This window comes from Melozone crissalis, unplaced genomic scaffold (genome assembly GCF_028551555.1).
Source record: "Melozone crissalis strain CALT ecotype California unplaced genomic scaffold, PUWL_Pcris_2 ptg000004l_1, whole genome shotgun sequence".
Taxonomy (NCBI): Eukaryota; Metazoa; Chordata; class Aves; order Passeriformes; family Passerellidae; genus Melozone; species Melozone crissalis.
In genome coordinates, this window is record NW_026535782.1 from 7,625,494 (window position 1) to 7,648,680 (window position 23,187).

Sequence of the window (23,187 nt, forward strand, 5' to 3'; positions counted from 1 at the left end):
TTTTTTAAAGAAAGGACTCACAGCGAGATAGCAGCCCCAGGACACCTAAATCTTTCAGAGAAAAAGAATTTAATGCTCTCTTATCAGAAGAAATGAACTTCTTCCTGCCTTGAAGGCGCTGTCAGGATTCAGAGGAAGAAGTTGATGATGACCAGACAGAAGCCTGTGTTTGAATGGAATTTATGCATCATGTGTGAGGTGTATGAATATGCAACAAGTTATTGGTTTTAAGGGTTAATCCTTTGTTAATGGCGTTCTTTTTCAGGCTCGTGCTGCCCAGAAAAGGTACCCGGACATGCATAACTCATTGGTTCTATTGTCTCATATTGTCCTAATTCAAATTGTCCAAATTATTATTACTCTAATTGTATTACTATTCTTATAACCATTTTATTACTATTAAACAACTGATTGGCGTTTTTCACAGGCTGCTTTAATGGGACTGATAATTAATAGTTTGTAGCTGGGACTGGCATCCATGGATCTCATTACTCCTTATGCCACTTTAGGATAAGATTTAAACCCCCTTCACAGCAGGGGATATCACAGAATCTATTAGGCTGGAAAAGACCTCGGAGTCCAACCTTTGAGCACCACCTTGACAACCAGACCTGGCACTGAGTGCCACATCCAGTCTTTCCTCAAACACCTCCAGGATGATGGCTCCACCACCTGCCCAGGCAGCCCATTCCAATGTCTAGTCATGTTTTTTGTGATTAAATTCCTCTGATGTCCAAGCTCAACCGCCGTTTAGCTTCACTTCTAAAGTTAACTAGCTTCACTTCTAAAGTTAAAGCCACTGGGACAACCACACACAGCAAAGGGGTCAAGGAAACCAAAGGCGTGGGCGCGCCGGCCGCACCGCAGCCAGCAGGCGCCTCTGCCCAGAGGCACAACAGCACGGCCCCATGGCGAGACCTTCGGCAATGCCCACACTCTGCTGAGGCTGAGCCAGCACCGCGGCTGCCGAGGCCGGCCAGGCAAGCCGGGCTGAGCCAGGAAGACCCGCGGGGGTGATGCACCACGGCCAGGGCCCGCGCCAGAGGCGGGGACGGGACAGCAGAGCAGCCGTTGGGGTCTCCTGCTAACTACAAGCCCCAAAATGCATCGGGAGCGCTCGTGTATCCTTCGAATCGGCCAATGAGAGCGGGCGGGGCGCGTCACGTGAGCAGGGCTCGCTTTCCGAGTCGGGGCGGGTGCGCGGCGCTTCGCGGCTCGTGCGCGGTGGCGGTGAGGGGCGAGCGGTGAGCGTGGGGGGACGGCAGAGGCAGAAATTCCGGCTCGGGTCCGGCCCCAGAGCCCCAGCGCGGTGCCCGGGGGCCTTTCCCCGCTTCCCGTCGCGGTCAGGGAAGGGGGAGACCTGTGCGAGTTCGGCTGTTCGGCTGAGGTGGGGCGTTGGGCGGTCGGTGGGACGGTGAACTGCGTGGCGTCCCATAAGCCACCCTTTGGGTGGTGCCCAGCGCCAGGACGAGTACCAATGCTAAATTAAACTAAACCACAGGAAGCGTCATTTCAGCGTGAATAGGAACGAGGGTGGGAGAGCACTGGAATAGGCTGCCCGGGGAGGTCATGAAGTCGCCCTCTCTGGAGATATTGCTAACCCACTTGGAGGCCTTCCTGTGTAACCTGTTCCAGGTGACCCTGCCTTGATACGGGATTGGACTCTTCCAACCCCCACTATTCTGTGTGGCAGTCTCTAAATATGAGAGTCTTCAAAGGGAATGTTTACCTCCTCACTAATTCAGCAGTATCATCAAAGTCTGTGACTCTGTTGTTCGGTTTTGGGTTTTTTTTAAACTTCTTGCATGTCTACTTGTATATTTTCCAGGTACTATGGAGGAAAAAAAAGAAATGTCAGTAGATAGCCTGAGTCATTTGACTGAAGAAAAGCTGGATATTTGCATGAGCAATGGTAGGTGGAGAGAGAACATCTTGAGTTATTCTCTGTGTGGTATATCCCCTGTTATAGGGTAGGCCAGCTCAGAGCAGTAGACATCCTCTGTCTGCCTTACATCATGCTCTGTGTACTCACCTCCTTGGATGGTTTGCCGTTGCTCAGAAGCCTCCTGAGGAGCTTGTGGAGCATGGTGCTAAAACTTGTGTAATAGCGATAGATGTCACCAACCTCTCTTCTGTATATATCTAATCTGAGCTCCGCCCTTATCCATCAGCTGCTGATTTATTTAGTGCGTATATTAACTAGTAAGAAAAATCATCTTTCTCACTGATTCCTGCTGCTGTTCTCTAGTAACCTGAACAAGAAAAGTACTGATGGATGGGACACATGCACTGTCACATAGCTCTAGATTACATGTCCTCACTGTCACATAGCTCTAGATTACATGTCCTCACTTATTTTGATTGGAGGCTGCTGATAAGCTGCATTCCATGTTGTTACATCTGCTTAAAAATTACCATTAAGCTGTTCCACAATATTTGGGCATCTGACAATTACGATCATATTCACAATTGTACCTTAAATTTCTTGGACCTAAAATATGTTTTCCTAAGTTTAACATTTTAAACTTGGTAGCTGAAGCTTTTTGCCAGCTGACATCACTCACCAAATTGCCAAAGCATAATGCAGTCATTTTCATTGCAAATCCATGCTGTGACAAAGTCCATTTTACAGTTTCAGACCTTCCTCTTCTGACTGATGAAAAGTTTGATTTTGACCTTTCACTCTCTTCAACAAGGTAAGTTATGTAAGTACTGTAGACCCTCCTAAATGGACACATGCACAGTCCTGGCCTAAATTATTTTTCTTTGTAGTGGAAATGAAGATGAAGTTTTTGTTGGACCTGTGGGACACAAAGAGAGATGTATTGCTGCCAGTATTGAAGCAAAAAAGAGTGTGTCTGCTTTTGATGATAAACTCATGTGGAGCCCACTTCAAGGAGAGAAGTTTGTGGAAATTTTCAAAGAAGCTCATTTGTTGGCACTGCAAATAGAGACTGGAAGCAAGGACAAGGAGACCAAAATAAGCCAATCAGAAGAACAGGAAAACAAGATTGTAGAAACATTTGTGGAGGACTCAAAGTCAAAGCTGAAGATACTGAGAAACGAAAACATAGCCGTAAGTCCCAGGCCTGTTAAACGGGAGACATACTGTGTGCAGGATAGCCCAGCATGTCAGCTGCCCCCGTGTTTTCAGAAGGCATCACAGAAACTTGTGTCAGATGGCCAAGCCCATGCTCTTCCTCCTCCTAACAAAAGCCCTGTTAAAAGTTGTGTGTCTCCTACAAAAAATGCCAGTTTACCCCTGACAGAGGAGCAGGAAACCAAGGAAACAAATACAAAGGCAACTGGCAAACTGCCAATGGCAAAAGCATCATCTGCTTCTGGAAAAAGCAGCTTGTTGACAATTGACAAGGTAAAGTCAGGTTCTGGGCAATGTTTTCTTCAAGTGAAGTCTGTGTTTTATGAATATTTAATCTGTCTACAATCTTTTTATTTTCAAAAGCAAACTTTAATCTCCTGGTGCTCTCTACCTCATCCTTAGTCAGAAAATGCATATAGAACAAAAAATAAGGGCGGGTACTATGGTATAATAACTGATTACTTTGTCTATTATGACAATGTAGAGCATTTGCAAGTAAATTTTGTTTGTATTCTGGTTTTGTGAATGCTGTAATTCTTGGCTTCTCTTCTAACTGGTTTCTGACACTGCTGTGTTGCTGGTAAAATTACTATACTGTTGCACTTCATGTGTAATTTTATACTTAATGTGTAAAAGTGGCTTTATTTAATCCTTGTCAATGGAAGTGTATCCTGGGATAGCAAGGAAACAGTTGTGTTAGTGACCTTGTGAGCACAAATCCCAGTCTTTTGATAGAATATCTTGTGGATTTTATTGCTTTACACTTTATAGCTTGGCCTCTGGTATGTATTACAGATTTTACTGAAGATATGGTAGGGGCTTCTTAAGAACCATCACCTGTGGAAATAACAGGACTCTGATATACTGCTGCCTAGGCTGACTCTTTTTATTCTCTAATTCCAAAATTGAGTTCATACTCAATTTTGTGGCAGGAATAAAAATAACTCTTTGCCTCCTAAATCTGATGTTTCTGTATAATAATCCAGATACAATGGTTTGTCTCTAAGAAAATTCACTTCTTAAAATGTAATCTGAGTTAAGGAGCTCCTCTAAAATTCACAAGTAAAAAGTAACAATACCAAGACAAATAATGGCAAAATAATGTGTTAAATAGGCCTTTTTTTTTCTTTTGATTCAGCCTGGCTTAAGGAAGATGACATATCTGAAATGTCCTCGTGTTGCCAGTGGTCTCACAAAGAAGACTACATCATCATCTTCATCATCAGTTTCCAGCATGAACTCAAGTCTTAATTCAAGTTTACCAATTTCTCCTACAGGCAAAAAAGGTAATTGCTCTTACTACAGATTTGTGCCATAAATCAATTTTGAAATACTGAGCATTTTCTGGACTTTGGATTTGGAAATGTTTTAATGGTATTCAGTGCATTCAAGCACTAAGAAGTATTTTGTGTGGACAATTTTCTAGGCTAGCCCAGTAACTCCCTGTGGACTAAAGATAAATGTTGGACATCCATGATTTGTTGATTGACTAGATTCATACAAACCTGATGCCTACATGTGAGCATCTGACACAGCTAGGAAGGAAGGAATTCTCTTCCCTTTATGCATGATCTCTTCTATTAGAGCCAAGAATGTCAGCTTCTGAATGTTCTAAGCTTGTCTGACTGGAATTAAAAGAAAAAACAAAACCCCAAAACAACTGAAATTTGGAAGGAAATGGGGAGGCATTATTCCATGTTTCTATAAGCCTAAATAAAGGATGAACTTTATTTACTCAAGCAGATGGGAAGAACACCTTTGGGGAGATAAAACAGCCAAGAGGCTTGTATTGTGTTGAGACCATGAATTTGACCATTTCAGTAAGCTACAAAGGATCAGGAAAATAGTCTCCTAGAAGTACTGACAGATGTAAGGACTACAGTTCTTGTTCATCTATCAAAATACCAAGTTTGAGCAAATTTTTATTTTGCACCTTCTTTCTGGGAGAATAATAGCATATTATTAAAAGCTTAGTATGAACTATTTTATGCAATAGAACTGTCTAATCAAGATTCATCCTGTTAATGAAAGTAACCTACAGGCTGAAAGTAAGAACTTTACAGAAATCTACATAAGGGAACAGGGCCAGCTCTGCTGGGAGTAAATGCTGGAAGTGATTTGAATCTGCAAACTGTTCTGGCATTCTTTGAAAAATATTCTTTCATTTGATTGCAGTAATTAAGGAATTTGGTGAGAAAACTATAAAATAAAATTCCCGAAGAATTTGAGGAATAGGAATAAATTTTCAGTAGTTGTATATATTCTCCTTAAACTTGAAGTGTTTGAACCTGAATTTAAATGCTGTAAATTGCTGCTTTTCTTTCCTGTGTTAGTATAATTATTCTGCTTAGTCAAAAACTATAAAAAGTACAACTTTCTATTTCAGGAAAGTCAAGCATGCCATCAAAAGCTGGTGTGAATGGCTCTAAGCTTATATCTGGTACAAGCAGGCTGGCCCTTGTCAGACCTACCACAGTGTCATCTCTGCAGGCTGCCAATACTGAGAAATTCAGGAAGCAAGTGAGATCAGCTAGTACTCCCAAAATCCCTAGTGCCATAAGCCTGGCTAAATCTTCAGCTTCTGCAGCATCATCTGAGGCTGCAGGCAGTGGGATTCGGAGACCAAGCTCTGTTTCCAGTCTGCAGCAGCTATGTCAGCAAAATAAAGATGGGACTTCAACAAAAGGAAGCCTGTGTCCAAAGCCCAAGGCTAGAGTTTTGTCTGCTTCCACAAGTCAAACCAAGGCTCCTGTGAAGACTCAAGGTAAGCACGTACTTTGTATGACCTGTCTTCTACTTTGGTTGTTAAAAGCAGATGTTACCTTGAAGGCTTGTTATTTGTTTTATTACACTTCTGTCCACCTTTGGGAAGGAATTAGTATTTAACTGAAAGATAAATGCTATAAAATAAATAAATATGAATCTGATAGCAACTAACAAAAGTTTTCTCTTTAGATGCAACACCAAGCAAGTTGGCACCAAAAGCAGCACCATCTCTTGGATTAACATTTTGTGGCACACCTGGAAGGTAGGGCTTCACTGAAAATTGAGTGCATCCTTCTTAGCATACAACATGGTTGGGAGTCACAACAGTCTTTTAAAAGTTCTAACCTTGTTGTCTAGTGCCTTGAGACCTGCCAAGTTAGACATGTTGATTGGAACTGATTCTTCATGTCCATTCAAATTCAAAACTCCAGTAGAGGGAAATCCAGACACACCTATTGGAACTGATTTAAAACAAATCAAAACCCAAAACTAAACCAAATAACCCTCCCACTCTATTCAGAAGAGGTTTCTTTGCAGTGCTAAATAGACTGAAATAATTCATAAAAGAATTCTGATTGAGTAAAGCCCTTACTGTGCTGTGATTATCAACCTTAAGGTGACTACTATTTCCTTACTGAGCGAAGGGAAATGGATTTCTGTAATTTGGTAGAATAGTGTTATTCAAACAGTTTCTAGAAGGTATTGGCTATTGGCTAAGGCCTGTTCCTCTTCCAGTGCCATGGCAGTCAGCACTCCTGTGAAAGGCTCAGAAGATAAGGCCTTCCAGGGTTTTTGTTTCCCTGAGAGATCTGCCACCATGACTCCGGCCAGCGTGAAGCGGTCTGGCCTGCCTACACCCGTCCGTCGGATCTCGGGGTTCCCAGCAGCTACTCCCAAAACTGTACCAAGAGTGCAAACTTCTCCACATGCTGCATCTCTTCAGCAGAGCTTCAGCTTTTCTGCCAAAAAGACTTTTACAGCTGGGTAAGACAGAAATTTTCATGTGTGAAATGAGTATTGTAGGCAAACTGCCTCTTGGTGAACTCTAGTGATGACTTTTGGGTTTCAAGGGCCTCAGCTAGATGTTAGAATAAACCATTTGAGCATACAAAAGCTGTTTTGGCCTAATAACTTAAAACTTGTGACTGGTAAAATAGTATAAGCCATGCTGAGGTGAGTCAATATCTAACACTAAAGAATTACAGCTTTAATAGGAAATTATTTGTATTTCTTGAGCAAGGGAAAAATTTAAGACTTGTGTCGGATGCTCTGGTGTTGTTTTGCTGTTGCCTTCTGATGAAGGGAGACAGCTGATTAAAATGCATATTACTTTTAACTTTTGTTTTATATTGTTGCCAGTGGTCTGTAAAATGACACTTTTTAAAGCATCAGTCAAAAGGCCAAGGATTTTGTTGACTTGAACTTTATTTTCTGAGCAGTTTTACTTATATTTTAATTTTCTTTTTTTTTTTTTTTTTTAATATGAAAGAAGTGTTGTCTTCTTCATATTATCCACCCAGCATCTTCTGACAAGGGCCATGTATACGTATGCAGGCTTGTTTTATGGCTGGTGGAGAGGAACTGTATTAAAATAGGAATAATTCATGATTCAGAAAACTGTGTCATGTTACTTAGGCCAAATGTCTCAAATAGTCTTTTCTCTCAAGGAAACAATTATTCTGTCTACAGTGACTTTATCATACTAATCAGATTACAGCCTCTGCTCCTCCAGCCAGTGTCAGCACCTCCTTTCAGCAGGGGCTGAAGTGGGTTGCTCAGTGGTACACAAAATCAATGCCTCTTTGCTAGCTGTTCCAAGTGTAGAAAAAAAACCCAACAAAAATACCTTTTGTGAAGTTTAGGCTGGATGGAAATGTCAAGTAAGATTAAATTCTTCATAATCCCTTCTTTTTTTGCATGGGCAGGCTATATTTTTTCTGCAGAATGAAGTATTTTGTGTTTTGTGAGTAACTAGCATTTATTTGGATAAAAATATGGGAAGCCTTTTGGTCATTAAAGCTTGGAGTAAAAAAGGAGGCAATGAGGTTAGAAATTGGCTTTTCTGTCTTTAGTTAATGCTGATTAAAAACTCAGTTATCTGTGATACTCTTTTCCCTAGTTCTAAACAGAAACAAGAGAGTAAGACACAGACATCTTCAGAGGATGATACATCTCCTCCAGCTGTGCTACCTCTTGTACTTGACTTCTCACCAGAGAAAACTGCTCCAGAAGGAGCAGAAAATGCATTAAAAGAGGCAGAGGTACACAATGAGGTGGCTGAAGTACAAAATGAGCTGGCTGAAGAGAAACAACCTGAGGTAAGAAATGACTATATTTTCCTACAAAACTACTAAGTAAAGTGCTTGATTTATTTCAAGATAAGGGATAAATAGGGAAACCACTTCAGTATACATGAAGTTAAAATGTGTTAGAATAATGAAATAATAAGATATTCTGAGCTGGAAGGGACCCATCAGAATCATGAAGTCCAGCTCCCAGCCCTGCACAGGGCACTCCAGGAATCACACTGAACACTTCCTGAATTCTGTCAGGCTGCTGCTGTGACCACTTCCCTGGGGAGCCTGTTCGAGTGCCCAACCACCCTCTGAGTGAAAAACCTTTTCCTGCAGTTCAATCTCAACCTCCCCTGACTCAGCCTCATGATGTTTCCTTGAGTCCTGTCACTGATCATGAGAATGAAGAGATTGGTACCTGCCTGTCTACTTCCCCTCTTGAGGATGTTGTTCAAGACCACAGTGAGGTCTCCCCTCATGTCCTCTCCTCCAGGCTGAACAGACCAAGTGCCCTCAGCTGCTCCTCATAAGGCTTCCCCCCCAGGCCCATCACCATCCTCACTGCCTTCCTCTGGATGCTCTCTGATAGCTCAATGTCTTTTTTTACATTGTGGTGCTGAATTGGCTGTGACCATGTGCACCCTCCAGTGCCTTTATTTAGCACTGTACATCATGTGCTCAGTATTTCCATTAAGTGTGTTCCCATCTCAAATGCACTGTCAAATACTTGCAGATTGTATATTAAATTTCCACTTTTGGAAGAGTACTGTGAAATCCTTGTAGCTTCAATTAGAAAAGTAGTGATGCAGGGCAGTTTGTGTTGCAGCCATAAAGCTCCTTCAGGGATTTAAAAAAACCCTCCAAACCCAAAACACTGCTGTAGCTTAATTCAGTCACCTAAAAGGAGTGTAAATCTGCATACAGTGAGGGAGGATTAAACCCCAAAGTCCATATAGCAGTGAACTTCAGTGCCAAGTAATTATTTCAGTGAACACTTCCCCTCTCTCAAGCATGTAGTGGCTTCTTGTTGAAAGCTGGCAATCCACAGGCATTAAGAAGAAGGGGCTAAGGTTGTAGTTCTGAATTAGTAACCTGACAAAGTGGATATTGATTTACAAATACTGAGGTTTAGACTAATCTGTGGATTAATTCCTTGATGTTATTTTATCAGTATGTTCCCTGTTAGCTTACTTGGTGGCATAAGTGTGTGTTTCAGAATTGCTTTTTGCATGTATGGGGTAGTTAAACTGGACAAAAGGATAACTAGAGTGTGAAGCTGTAGAGAATAGTTTATATGGCTAAATAACATTGCACAATAATTGTAGCTAAATAATTTAAATATTAAGAGGGTTACTAATCTTCTGTTTTAAATTTAACTATACTTTTAAGTGAAAAACTGTTTTATGCCCCAAGGGTTCTCTTTTGCTTTGCCTTACTGCATTTTCCCTGTGATGCTAGCCAGAGAGTAGGAGCTGAGGGTTTTACACTGTGTGCAATGAATCCTGTGTGAAAGATACCAAGCTGTAAATTAAGCCTAATCTGTGATTATTAAAGCTGCATAAACTAAATTGGTTTCCTCAGTGTATATGAAGAAAACTTGCTGAACAGGGAGAAAACCTGTTGTTTTTTTGGGTTTTTTTTAAAGGCTTTACTGCTAGATATTGGAGCAGACAAATCTCTCCCACACACTCCTGAATGTGAATGTAGACCTTTGATTGACCTTTCCAATACTCCTGAAGTGAGTAAGATTACTTCTGCAAAGCCTGTGTTACCTGGGCAGATAAAGGTAAGCTTTATTCACATCATCTGCTGCAAGTTATGTTAGTAGAAAAATGTCAACTGTCTGCAGAGCAGTTCCACAATACTGTAGGAATTATTTAGTATTAGCTCAATATGATATATATAATTAGGTGCTCTTAAGAGAATGTCATATTTAAAAACAAACAATGTGTTCTGAACTACAGCTCAGTGAGCAATCTGCAAATAGGAAAAAGAGGAGGATGGAGAAAGACCTTAGTGCTTAAAGCAGTTGTTATAGAACAAAACTGTTCTGAAGCAGGAAGTGAATGTTGTCTTCAGAGTTGGCATGCTTATTCTTGTTTCACCTTTCTTGCACATTTTCAGTCCTTGGCAGCAGCTCATTTTAGTCAAAAAAGAAGGAATGCCTCTCCTGTTGAGCTCCTCTCCTGAGTTGGGAGATGTGTGCTGTTTGAATCTGCTCTAAATTTTACAAGCATTTTTATGCATTAGTGGCTTGAAGGCAGATGCCTTTAGATCACTGTCAGATGAATGCTGGTAACTATGAGGATGCAGCCTTTGACAAAAGGTGTAGTTGGGCTCTGTTGAGTACCAGGCCCTTCAAATTTTGTCAAAAGAGGAGTATTGCAGATCTCTGACTTTGGGGGGCACGTTCAGAGGAGTTCAGAAGTGCTGGGTCCTGTCTGGATGGCACTGTCACTACAGTATACATAGTGAGTGAAACTTAGAAAAGGCTTTGAGGTTTTTAAGGTAAGTATGGGTAATAACCACCTTTTGAGAATCTTGGCTAAAAATGAGTGTGTTTTTAAAAACCTGAACACAAAAGCTTGAGTGTGGTGCTTGTATTTGTCTTCTAGATATTAGTAGGAACCCTAAACAAGAAAAGTACTTGAGAATGATAGAGATTATAGCTGCCAGTAGCTGTGCACAGCAGTTGACTACAATAGCTAAATGCTTCTGTTTTTCTTTCAGCTAATTGATTTGAGTTCTCCTCTTATCACTCTGAGCCCTGATGTAAACAAAGAAAATCTGGATTCCCCTCTACTGAAGTTCTAAATTTGAACTGAAATGAAGAATTCTTAGCAACTGTGATCTTTGAAGTGGTTTTGGTGTTATTCCTCATTTGTTTAATTTTTTGAAGATGGCTGTAGATTGATGAACTGCATTAACAAAATAGAATTCTAACACTCTTGGATACAATCAGTCTGATAATGGTTTTATTCATGGATGTGCTGCCATGGATGTATTTAAGCTATGCTGCTCTAAGGCAAAAAAATTGGAATTGTAATTCCAGTTTCTGAATTGGAAGCCTGCCTCCTTACTTCTTACATTGTCATTTGATTCCTCTATGTACAACAAAGTTTTAATTTAAAATAAATGAGTTGTTTACTAAACCTGTACAAAATAGCAACTTTTTATTGCGTGCTTCGGGTAGACTTTTGTAGTGTTTCACTAACAAATGCTAATATGTAGGTAGAAACTACTGCACTTCAGTGTGGTGTAGCAAGTTTGGAAACAAACATTTTAGTATTGAATGCCAGTAGAATGAATCAACAGTAAGGAGAAGATAACAGCTTGTTACTGTTATAAATAAGAAGCTTGACTAGGCCAATATTCAAGCAGCAATCAATTTATTAATTCATATGGTAAAGTATCAGCAATACAGTGCTGGGTACAGTGGGGGAAGTTTTCCCTCCAACTGCACACCGATAGTTGGGGCTTACAGGTATTTATAGGGGTACTCAAGCTTTCTCAGCAGTTTCTGTTCCCAATTTTTATGTCACAATTCTATACACTATTGAAATTTAGTTTTTCTCAGGATGTACATCCCAAAAGGAGTATCCCAGGTAGTGGTGGTCCGGTTTCTGAAAGAAGGAAGGAGTATTTCATCTGGTGAAGTCCCGTTTCCAGATGTGGGTCCACCTTTTGATTGCAAGGACTATAAATCTCATAACAGTGATGTCCAGCTTCCCTTGGTCGAACCTATCAGTCCTTGAGTTGATGTCCATCTTCCTTTCTCGAGCTGCATGTTTCCTTTTTATAAATTCTAAAGCTATAGTTTCAAAAGATCCTTACTACAAGCAATATTCTAAAATTACACTTCAAAAGGTTATTATTGCAAAACTCTTTAAGGCTTACAAGCAGAAAGTTCCTGTCAAAAAGCAACATCCTTAAAGCTTTAATTCAAGTGCTCCTAAATCAACTGCAGACTGATAAAGGTTAATTGCAAATAAAGAATAGGTTCAAAGGCCTTCTTCCATGCTTTATTTTTCTCAGTTGTTATTAGAATTCGTCTTTATAACTGTCCCATGGTCGGTTTGCACACATATTACAATCACAAATACACACGTTGCCTGTATGTACCTGACACAAAACATAGCTTTGTATTTCACATTACTGCCAGATGATTTAGTCGTAGCTGCCCCCAGCTGGGATAAACTGGCTTATTCAGGGAAACGGACATGAAGCAATCAAAGGGAGATATTTTCCTCTGGGTTTTTTTCCTTTATCTGACTCCGGCGCTGCTCCGGGCAGCGGGAGGGGTCGGGCCGAGCACATGCGGGTTGCGGGTGGCCTGGTGGGGGCCAGAGGTGTCCCGGCCTCCTTGTCCCAGCCCGGCTCTGCCCGGCCCGGCCGTGCCCGTCGCGGCGCGCAGGCGCAGTGGGGCGCGGGGCGGGCGGAAGGGCGGCGGGGCGATGCTGGCGGCCCAGGCGCGCCGCGTGGCCTGCGCCGTGTCCGGCGGCGTGGACAGCGCCGTGGCCGCGCTGCTGCTGCGCCGCCGAGGTGCGGGCCGGGGCCGGGGCTGGGGCCGGGGCCGGGGCTGGGGCCGGGCGGAGGGAGCGGGGGCGGTGGGGCCCGGGCCGTGCTGCGGGGCCCGCGCCTCCCCTCTGGGTCCCCGCGCAGCCCGGTCCGGCCGCCTCCCCGCGCTCGGCCGCCCCTCGGGCCGGTGGAGCGGCCCCAGGCCGGGCCGGGCAGCGCGGGGAGCCGGGCACCAGGCCGGGCAGGGCACCGCGGGGGCGGCAGAGCGGCCCGAAAGAGCGGGCGGGAGATGGGACTGAGCGTGGCCTGAGGTTGCTGTCAGAGCTTGGATTAGAGTAAAAACCAGCTATGCAGTAACCGTACTGTAAAACGTAGCACGGGGCTGCTCGCACCTTTGTTAAAATGAGTTACTAAAGCCATTCTTGAGAAACACTGACTTTGTGTCCAGGCTGTAAGAACTTCACTTTCTAAGTCATTCTTGCCTTCATTTCATAGGCTACCAGGTGACAGGGGTGTTTATGAAGAACTGGGACCCCCTGGACGAGCAGGGAGCTTGCTCGGTTGACAAAGATTGTGAAGATGCTTACCGGGTGTGCCAGAAGCTTGATATCCCCTTTCACCAGGTTTCCTACGTGAAGGAATACTGGAATGAAGTATTCAGGTAGAAACACATTTACAATAGCTGCTCTTTGCTCATTATCTCTCCATTCTTCCTTTTCATTGTAACACAATACCACATATATATCAGTATATTATATACCACAATATATTCAATGGCAATTCATTGCAGTTTTATCAATGCTAAGAGAAAGCCCTGAAGTCTGTTAAATATTGAGGAATTATTTTTTTCTCTTGTCTGTATTTAAGGTCAGAGTTTATATTTTGCTTTTAATATGTTATTTTTTTAGTTAGTGATTTCTGCTTGTGTGAGTGCTTAGCAATTGCTTTGTTGCAGCTTTTCTTCTGCTACTGATGTACTGGCCCAACCTTACTGCAACTTGAAAAAAAAATATTTAATGGGGTACTGTTATTGTCACTGTGTGTGTAACTTATTCAGTGCATTTTACATAATGTGTGCTGAATCCAGTTTAGCACAAAATGATTGTGACCTAGCCTTGCTTCTTTAAACTTAGAACAAATCTGAAACTATTCTCTAAAGAGGGTGCTCAGATTTTCTGTGAATTTGTTGCACTTTAGGCAAGGTTCTACATAGGAAAAGCTGAGAGATTTTATGGAAGGTAGGACAAGAAGGGACATGTTAGTATAACAGCATAATTTATCTTTATGTACTGGACAAAAGTCCCTGATCTTCATCATCCCCTTTTAAGTAGTGCTGTTATTACCTTACATGAAACTGAGGAATAACCTGGTCATGCTGCATGTTGGAATGACATAGAGCTGAGCACCAAACTTTTGGACAGTCAGTGAAGAAAACAGCAAAACAACTCTGTTCTGGGAAAGTTCACTCCATTTTTCCCTTTTTGGTGTAAGGGAATGAATAAGTGCTACAGAACTTTTTGGGGTGTGTTAGTAAGTACAGTGTTTCCTAACACTCTGTTACAAGTGTCTTAGTTTGTTTCAGAATCCTTTTTTCTTTCCTGTCATCACTGATCTTAAATTTACTCCTCCTCTGGATCTCTCTTTAATGAGTTACTCACCATAAAACATCTTTTATCACGAGGACTGTTCCAGGTCTTTTCTTTCCCATGGTTTATGCAAAGCCTGTTTCAGTTCATCCTGTCAGAGAGAGATCCAGTAGACATTGCCTTCATTGCCCCCTCTCTGGCTCTGTGCTTTACCAGAAGCTCTGAATTGCTGTGAGGGTGGCTTTGGGGTGACTTCTTTGTAGAACTTCTGGGCTACAATAAGAGACAGGTGTGAGGCAGCTCTGGGTAGACCCAGGTGATTTAATTATTAGTATAAGTTGTTAAATTAGTACAAGTTGTTAAATATTACTTTTAAAAAGGAATTAGAGAAAATAAGATACATGTTGCTTTATTTTCTATTTTGTAATGTAGTGTCACATGGTAAAGAAGAATGAATTGATTCTGTTTCAGATGGAGAAAAGTAGAACCAAGTAATAGGATTGCTGTTGTTCTTTTAAATCCAGTCTGTGCCCTCAGTTCTTCTTGAGTGCAGTGGCTACTGACAGAAACCTGGCAAACAAAATGAGAGAGTGATAAGGCCTTTTGATATCTCAGGGTAGCATTGTATGCTGGTTTACTTTCATTAGTTATTATTTCAGTGTTTTTAAGTAATTATGCAGCAGTGTAAAACTACAACGTACCTTTGAGAAACTTAGAATTTCTAGAAGGGGGAAAGAAAAGGACAGGAAAGAGTCTCTAAAATTAGGCCCCATGAATGACTGCTTGTGGTGACATTATTGCAGCTGAAGTTACTGTGTGTTCAGCTGAGACTCTCCTGGTGTGTACCACCAAAGTGTCCCACTGAACAAATAAATAGGGTTGTTTAATTCTGAGGGTAAGTAATCCCTGAGAGATGAGTATGATACACACAGTGGACAGCCCCATCTGTCCAGAGGGAATAAAGCAGGGTTACAAGATTGTAAGTGATAATTTGACCCTGTCCTCAGTGCACTTTGTAGAAAATCTTCCAAACATTGTTTTTTTGCACAGCAAAATCTAATGGATATTTTATTTCTGACATAAAATGTTTATGGCGACTGAGTCTTCTCTGGGACTGAGACTCAGCTTCTCATATTTGAACACTGTCCAGTTTCTGATGGTATGATGTATGTTAATGATTCTGATTTAAGTCTTTATTTTACAGTGACCTCTTAAAAGAGTATGAATTGGGAAGGACACCTAATCCTGATATTTTGTGTAACAAGCACATCAAATTCAACTACTTTCTGCATTATGCTATGGATAACCTTGGTAAGGCATTTTCAAGTGTGTCAGTACAGAGTGTGTGCTATGGAAATGCTTAAAGGAAATAAACTCTTTAAAAGGTGGGGAAATACATGACTTCATGTGCATGCCTAACTCATATCTCTGTAGGAGTGTGTCAGTCATTGCAAAGTATTTGGTTTTAAGGTTGATTTTACATAAAGAATCATAGAATGGTTCAGGTTGGGAGGGACCTTTAAAGGTCATCTAGTCAGCTCCCCTGCCCTGGGCAGGGGCATCTTCCACTAGATTAGGTTGCTCATATGTAGGAACAGATTTATTTCAGGGACATGCATTGACCTGACCATTAAGTTTTACATTCTTAGGTGGTCCTTAAAGTACAAAAGCACAAGTGCTGGCATGCTGGTGAATAGTTTGCATTATTTAAATAGCAGGAGTATGATTATTGTCAGTATAAGACTTCTCTTTAGGTTTTCTTCTTTCATTGCTTTCTGCTGGTTTTACTGTGTGTTTGCAATTGTGTTTTGAACTGTGATTTTCAAGTTTGTGCCTTTATGTCTTATAGGAGCAGATGCAATTGCTACTGGGCATTATGCCAGGACCTCCCTGGAGGATGAGGAAGTGTTTCAACAGAAACATACTAAAAGACCACAGAAGCTTTTCAGAAACCGTTTTGAAATTAGAAATAGTAAGTTGTGTCTTCATTTCGTGTTTTGTCCTACATATGAAAGAGAAATGTAAACTGTATTTGGTACATACATACAGAATCAGGGATGTTTGTGACCTTACACACAATGGTTACCAATTAAACCTCAGCCTTTGTAGATGGTTGTTTGTGCTAAACAAGGGTGTTTATATTACTGAAAATGACCCTGGCTTGTCAAGCATTACATTTTCTTGTTTTAACTGAACTATTGGCCTCCAGTTTGTGTTTGAGTCAAGAAACACACAAACAGTGTTTGTAAAACAGCAGAGCTATTAATTTTAAAGAGAGGGGACAGAACATGATTGAAAAACTGTACCAATTCTATTTCATCTGGATAATCAGGAGATTTCATCTATTGTAAAGAAGAAGGTGAAACTCTCATCTCTGGGCATTGGTAATAACTCCACTGATTGTTCAAATCATTGATTTCTAGTAGGGTGATTTCAGAGCAAAACAGTGTTTTTCTGAAGAACAGTACATTCCAAGGTATTTGAATCTTCATTCTCTGTTTCACAGGAAATGTGAAAGTGTTTTTTGTTTTTTTTCTATTGTCAATGTCCTTGCCAGGGATACATGCACTATTGAAATAGATGAGGCAGTGCAAGTCTTTGTGGGATTCTGCATAGTACAAAATCTTCTTGATCTTTTTAGTGATAAGAAAATATCCAAGTGTTTTTATTAACATGTATTTGAAAATAATAAATCAGAAATGTTGATTATCAAACAAAATCAATTTGAGCTAGTAATAGTAGTTATGTTGAGATGCCTTATGTGTTTCACTTTGCAGCTGTGAAACTCCTTCAAGGGGCTGACCTCTTTAAGGACCAGACCTTCTTTCTAAGTCAGATTTCACAGGATGCTTTGAAGAAAACCATCTTCCCTTTAGGGGATTTAACAAAAACTTTTGTAAAGAAGATAGCAGCAGAACATGACCTTCATCATGTGCTAAAGAAAAAAGAGGCATGGTAACACTTAACACTTTTATTTGTATTTCTCTCTAAAACAACTTTCTTGAACTTTTTGAACTTCAACCTGGGACAACCCATCCATTTCTGATGAAAAAGAATAATGTAATGGGTTGGGAAGCATTTTTCATTGCTGGCTACTTCCTTAAAAGTACTTTAGGAGCTTGTGGTTAGTTGTGTATTTTAGCTTGCAGGTATTTTGTCTGCTCTTGTATCTCAGAATGAAGGTGAAGGTGAATGTGTAGGATGCTATGAGCCTAAAGGAAAACATCCTCAGTCACAGCAAGGGAGAAGCTTTTTTTATTCTCCATAGCTTTTAAGAGCTTCTTCACTTAAAATTATTTCTCAATATGTCTTTAGAAATTGGATCATGTTGTTTGTCTATATTTACTCTTTAAAAAAAAAGAGTTATGTTTCTCTGAGAGCTAAGACTTCATGAGTTGGTCTTAAAAGCTGTAAAGCAGGCAGTAATTGTGTTGCTGATGCTGCCTTGATTGCTTTTCATGTTTGTTATTCAGCTCAGTAAATGAGTGAGTGAAGAATGTCAGCAGTAACTGGAAGGAAGAGAAAAGCCTGTTTGGTTCTGAAAGTGGTTTTTTTTCAAGAGATGGACCATCACTGTATCATTTTATTACTTTTGTACTTTAATATGAAAGAGTCATCTGTTTTAAAATACATACAACCTAGTCACCAAGGTTAATGTATTTATTGAACAGATGTTATATTTCCTATTATTCCTCTTACTTCTTACAGCTCTCACTGATTCTGTATAGAATTAGTGTGCCTGTGTTGCAGGAGATGTTGTGGATTTGTTTATGAGATGCCTGGGATAGTTTGGGATACACGGGAGGGGGAAAAAATCTTGGACAAATTATTAATAGATATTATTTTAATTATTTTTCTCTGCTTTTGTGTATTCAACTCCATGTTTCTTTTTCAGAGTATGGGGGTCTGTTTCATTGGTGAAAGAAACTTTGAAAATTTCCTTCTTGAGGTAAGCAACACTAAATCTCTGACAATCTTTGTTTTGTTCTGGTGTTCAGTTTTTAAAAGAAGTTTTTTGTCTATAGAAAAATCTCAAGCAGCTTGTGATCCACTGTAAGTAGCAATGTCCCACCTCCCTTTGCAGCCCCAAGCCTTGTTAAAAACTGACACCCACAGCCTGTTGGAGGCATCTTGCCCCTCTACCAGCTGTCACTCATTTTCTGGAGCAGAGGAAGTGAACTGCATTCCTGTGCCTGCCAGGCTCTGACAAATGGTTGGAATGTGAGAGGGACACAGTGCTGGATCCTGCTGCTCCTGACATATGTGAGGGTAGGGGAAGTGAAGCCTGGAATTGCTGCTCATAGGGACTGCCCTTCCTGCTTTTCTCTGAGAGCAGCATCAAGGAGTCAGTAAGCTGCTTGGGCAGAGTTTGCTTCTTGAGGAGTTGTTTTTCAGCTTTGAGAGAATGTAGTGACAGAATCTGAAATATGCTATGAGGTTTTCTTGGGCTGTCTTGTGACTTACCTCTTCCTCTTCGTTAGTATTTGGAACCTCAACCTGGTAACTTTGTTTCCATTGAAGATAAGAAGGTGATGGGAAGACACAAAGGTAATTGGCTAACCCACCTTAGTAACTTACTTTTAAATAAATGAAACAATAGCACTTCTATTTGGAGGGACAAATTTTGGGAAATCCCAAAGGAGCCTACAGGTTTTTACTCAGTTTGTTAAACCATGGAAAATTTGCTGTATACAACAGTGGAGCCTTGATCTACAACTGATTCTTGGATATTTGTTCCATATTGCAAGAAAGCAAATAATTATTAGGGTTACTCTTTAGATACTGAGTATTTGTTATTTTAATACCAAGAGACCATTCTTCACTTAATTCCTTCAAAATGAATGTGCTTCAGTTCCATATTCTTTAGTACCTAAACTTTGCAGAAGAAAATGCACCTCAGTGGTGCACAGAAGGACCAACATGGGCAACTTTTAATTTTCTCCTGTGTTTTCTTCCTTTGCTGTCCTCAGTTCAAGCTGCCAGAACTGAGTTCCTCTCCCCAGTAATTTTTGATAGCAGGATGTTATACAGGTACATATAAGTAAGGGAGACTGGTGAGACTGAATAGTGAATAACAAATAGAAACTGAAATAAATAAAGTTGTAATCTTTAGTTTGCATTTCAGGTACAGATGAAATTTCAAGTAAATGTTAGTTTAGTTTGTGGCTGGCCCTCTTCTCTAAGACAGCTTGGTTTGTTATTCTTTGTTTAGCGGTAAAGTTTTGGGGAAATGATTTTAATGTGTCATTCTGAGAGTAAAAGATGAAAAGTTGCTAGCAGCATTCCATTTTCATATTTCTTTAGGTTGGTTCCTCTTCACAATAGGCCAGAGGGCTCGGCTGGCAGGGCTCAAGGATGCTTGGTTTGTTGTAGACAAAGATGTCAGCACTGGAGATGTCTTTGTGGTGAGTTAATTAACACTGCCTTTGCAAATGTCTAATGCATGCATTTTGTGACTGCTGCTGTATGGAACATGGCCTAACTTGGGCAGAATTCTTGGCTTTCCTTTGGGGTAAACAAGAACCAACTAGCCTAGCATCAGCAGATGTGAAACATCTTTTCCAAACAGGCTTTTCATGAGCACCAAATTGTTTTAGATTTTGGCATAGAGCTTTTCAAAGCAAAGGGCAAATACTGAAAAGAATCAGCCAATCTCTGAACTCTCATTTTCTACTCTAAAGCATGAGGGTTTTATCTTAGTTATTATGATGTGGTTTATAAAATGTCTGTTACCTTGGTTTGTGATATATTGCTGCTTTGTTTTTCTAGTCAAAGAATGAGGAGTCAGTGACACAGTTTTATAATTTTGAAAACTGAGGCAGAGCATATATGATAAATAATAAATAATTGGTATGTTAATGGCTAATCATATGAGGTGATGCAGAGTTCTGCAGCTTGCTAGCATTGATAATGTTGCTTCCTGTTCATGCAGTTGTTATGCTTCCTGGATACTGATGTGATTATAATGAGGTGTTCTGCTACTTGTTGATGTGCTAGTGCAGGGGACCATAATCAAATGAGAATTGAGATGAAACAGACAGGAGCACTAAGAAAAATTTTAACTGCAGCGAGTTTGTGAAAGGCAAAGCCTTTGCTGGGGAGGTGTTCATTTGGGAAATTGGAGAAGAGGGAGGCAGCATCTTGTTGAGACAGGATAAAGAAGTTCAGATTTCTGAACTCAGCCTGAAGAAGGCAGAAATGCAGTTGGAGGGAAAAGCTTGCAAGAAGAGAGACTGACTCTGAGGAGCAGGAGACTGACAAATAATTCAGGCTTGCTTTAGCCTAATGTAAGTGCTAATAAGTGTTTGCTTTCTTGCTCATATTGCCTTCACTTTGCTATGGCTTGATGCTTATTCTGCATTTCATGCTTCACTTTGCAAGTCACATGCTCTTTGGCAGAACCATCAGCAGTAAATAAATAAATGAATCAATCAATAAATAAATAAATAAATAAATGTGTTTTAAGGCACCATCCCGAGATCACCCCGCCCTGTACAGAGACCTGCTGCGGACAAACCGCGTGCACTGGATCGCAGAGGAGCCGCCGGCAGAGCTGGTCCGGGAGAAGATGATGGAATGTGATTTCAGATTTCGGCACCAGATGGCACTGGGTAGTCAAACCTTCTTTTCCTTTTGTCTTAGTCTGTAAAACTCTGGTAGTGTGTTTGTGTAGTTTTGCAGCAATAGTGGATTTGTTTTGGCTTGGCCTTCCTGTTTCTGCAGTGTCTCACAAAACAATTCTGTACAGTAGTATCATTACTTAGATCCATTTAGCCTTGGTTTTCCTTCTTTAATGTAAACATAATGGTTAACTGTCAGGTGTTTGCTCATTTTCTGCTCTAGTGCCTTGTGTCCTGACTCTAAACCAAGATGGGAGCGTGTGGGTAACACTAGTGAAGCCAGCAAGAGCTATCACACCTGGACAGGTGAGTTATCAGAAGTGCTTTTCCTTACGTTTTTGTGCTTTACCTTATCTGGCTAATAAAACAGAGTAGCTTTTTTATTAGCTGGAGCAAAGTAATTGATTTATTTGCATGTGAGAGTGGTTAGCTCTATTTTGGCTGTTTATCAACTATTTTAAGGGAGATTGTTTCTAGTTTCAAAGGATCTGTTGTTATCGGTATAGCCTAAGATGCTTACAAATTTTCGAAATACATAGAAGCATCTTTGGTAATCAGTTGTATATGCAGAAATTGAAGCTGTTGTTGTTTGCAAGAAATAGATTTTGAAAGGCATTAATTTAGTAATTGCCTGCTTAATATGGGTTCAGTGTTCAAACCTGTGTAGTGAGACTCTGTCTGGTGAATCCCATTGCCCCAGACAGAGCTGAGAGGAGGTGCTGTCCCTGAAAGGGATGCCTTTAACACTGTCAATATAGAGATCCTCCATCACACTCCTGCACACTGGCTCTCAAGCATTCCCTGCATCCCTTCTCCCACATACATTTCACCCACCCTCCCCGATACTTGGGGGCCTGTGGAACACATCAGGAGGGAAATTATCTGAGAAGAATCCAGGCAGAGCTTGTGGGAGGCATGAGAATCCCCCGAGTGCCAGGAGCTGCTGAGCCTGTAGCCAGGCTCTTACTGCCAGAAAGAGACAGGGCAGGAGGGCTGGGCTCCCCTCTCCTGCAGGAACCTGCTGAGCACATCAGGGAGCTCCTGCTGCTTCCTTGGGCTGCTGCCATAGTCCTTAGCCCCCTTCATGTTTTGACAAGTGCCACCATAGGCTGGGCACAGTTTTCTGGGGGAAAAAATGTGAAGACACAGATGATGTTACATATGTCATCCCCTTTGAAATGGAAACTTTCCAGCACAATCCACTCTCCCTCAGTGACTGAAGAGTTTTGAGACAGCCTTGTAGAAGTTCATGATAAAATTTCCACCAACATGTTTATAAATTTACACTCATGTGAGCCTACAAATCCTCTGTAATTTGGGAATTTTTGTTTGTTTCAGGGTTTTTTTAAGATTTAGACAGAACAGATAAAAATTGCTCGCTGTCCAGCAGGCCTTGCACAGCCTGAAGTTGCTCACTGTGGTTTTTGCAGCTGCTAAAAAGACTCTCCCTGTGTTTATCTCCTAGTTTGCTGTGTTCTACAAGGGAGATGAGTGCCTAGGCAGTGGGAAGATCCTGAGGATGGGCCCATCAGTGTATACCTTGCAACAGGGCAAAAACCGAGAGGAGAGCCCCAAGAAGGAAGAGATTGACAAAATAGAACCAGCAACATGACACCTGGGATTGCTTATTGAAGGACTTTGGAGAATTTGCTGCCTGAGAACAATAAAAACTATAATAAATGTGGTTCATAAGGCCAGTTAACCAGAGAGTCCCAGCTCTTGACTGTTAGCACTGAAGGAGTTCAAAGCTAAAGCCAGTTTGGTGCAATTCTGCTGGACTGTATGGTGCTGTTTATATTAATATGTATCAAGGGATGTCCTAAGGTGTTCTGTAATAGCAGTAACACATACAGGAATTTTAACACAAAAATCATGTCTGAAATAATAAATCTATCTCTCATGTGTAAGTGAAATGCTTTCTTTTCCCTTACTTAAAGGTAAGTACCTTTAAGTACCTTTACCTATCCTTAGTAAAGTACTTATGTTATTTTACACTAGGTGTATGTTTGTTCTTTGAACTCTGGAAGAGGAATGCATGATGTTTAAATTCAGCATTTGGAATGAACTCCAGGCAACAGATACTTATTTTTCATTTTGCATAGTTTTACAAAAAATGCTTTGGATTCTTCAGCTGTATTAAGTAGTTGCTTCAGATGTTTACATAAAACAGAGTTACAAATCTTAGGGGCTTAACAGTCTTGAATGCTAAATATTTTCACACAACTTACTGGTTTTCTGTTAACTGCTGAGGCTGTTTGGTTTGTCTACTTGAGAAGAGAATGCATTGTTGTGCTTGAGAAAAA

The 23,187-nt window shown here is 40.9% G+C and overlaps 2 protein-coding genes across 2 annotated transcripts; both read left to right on the top strand.

The window, feature by feature from the left end:
* Window positions 1-1,219: 1,219 nt before the first annotated feature.
* On the top strand, window positions 1,220-11,290 carry GTSE1 (G2 and S-phase expressed 1). Its single transcript, XM_054275919.1, has 11 exons — window positions 1,220-1,244; window positions 1,829-1,912; window positions 2,633-2,696; window positions 2,773-3,373; window positions 4,239-4,386; window positions 5,487-5,864; window positions 6,056-6,128; window positions 6,602-6,850; window positions 7,986-8,184; window positions 9,806-9,946; window positions 10,891-11,290. Exons 2-11 carry the CDS (start codon window positions 1,834-1,836, stop codon window positions 10,972-10,974), a joined length of 2,016 nt encoding a protein of 671 aa, XP_054131894.1. The 5' UTR covers window positions 1,220-1,244; window positions 1,829-1,833; the 3' UTR covers window positions 10,975-11,290.
* Window positions 11,291-12,614: 1,324 nt separating this feature from the next.
* On the top strand, window positions 12,615-22,815 carry TRMU (tRNA mitochondrial 2-thiouridylase). Its single transcript, XM_054275861.1, has 11 exons — window positions 12,615-12,702; window positions 13,174-13,339; window positions 15,469-15,575; window positions 16,114-16,236; window positions 17,042-17,214; window positions 18,160-18,213; window positions 18,746-18,812; window positions 19,569-19,669; window positions 20,731-20,875; window positions 21,108-21,190; window positions 22,350-22,815. The coding sequence occupies exons 1-11, from the start codon at window positions 12,615-12,617 to the stop codon at window positions 22,494-22,496; spliced, it is 1,254 nt and encodes a 417-aa protein (XP_054131836.1). The 3' UTR covers window positions 22,497-22,815.
* The last annotated feature ends 372 nt before the right edge of the window (window positions 22,816-23,187 follow it).

Bases quoted from the DNA above. Each gene is read 5' to 3' on its own strand.
- GTSE1 (XM_054275919.1), top strand. From the start codon at position 1,834: ATGGAGGAAAAAAAAGAAATGTCAGTAGATAGCCTGAGTCATTTGACT. The intron at 2,697-2,772 runs GTAAGTTATGTA...TTTTCTTTGTAG, and splicing joins CTTTCACTCTCTTCAACAAG to TGGAAATGAAGATGAAGTTT. The intron at 8,185-9,805 runs GTAAGAAATGAC...TTTTTTTTAAAG, and splicing joins CTGAAGAGAAACAACCTGAG to GCTTTACTGCTAGATATTGG.
- TRMU (XM_054275861.1), top strand. From the start codon at position 12,615: ATGCTGGCGGCCCAGGCGCGCCGCGTGGCCTGCGCCGTGTCCGGCGGC. The intron at 16,237-17,041 runs GTAAGTTGTGTC...TTCACTTTGCAG, and splicing joins CCGTTTTGAAATTAGAAATA to CTGTGAAACTCCTTCAAGGG. The intron at 20,876-21,107 runs GTAGTCAAACCT...TTTCTGCTCTAG, and splicing joins TCGGCACCAGATGGCACTGG to TGCCTTGTGTCCTGACTCTA.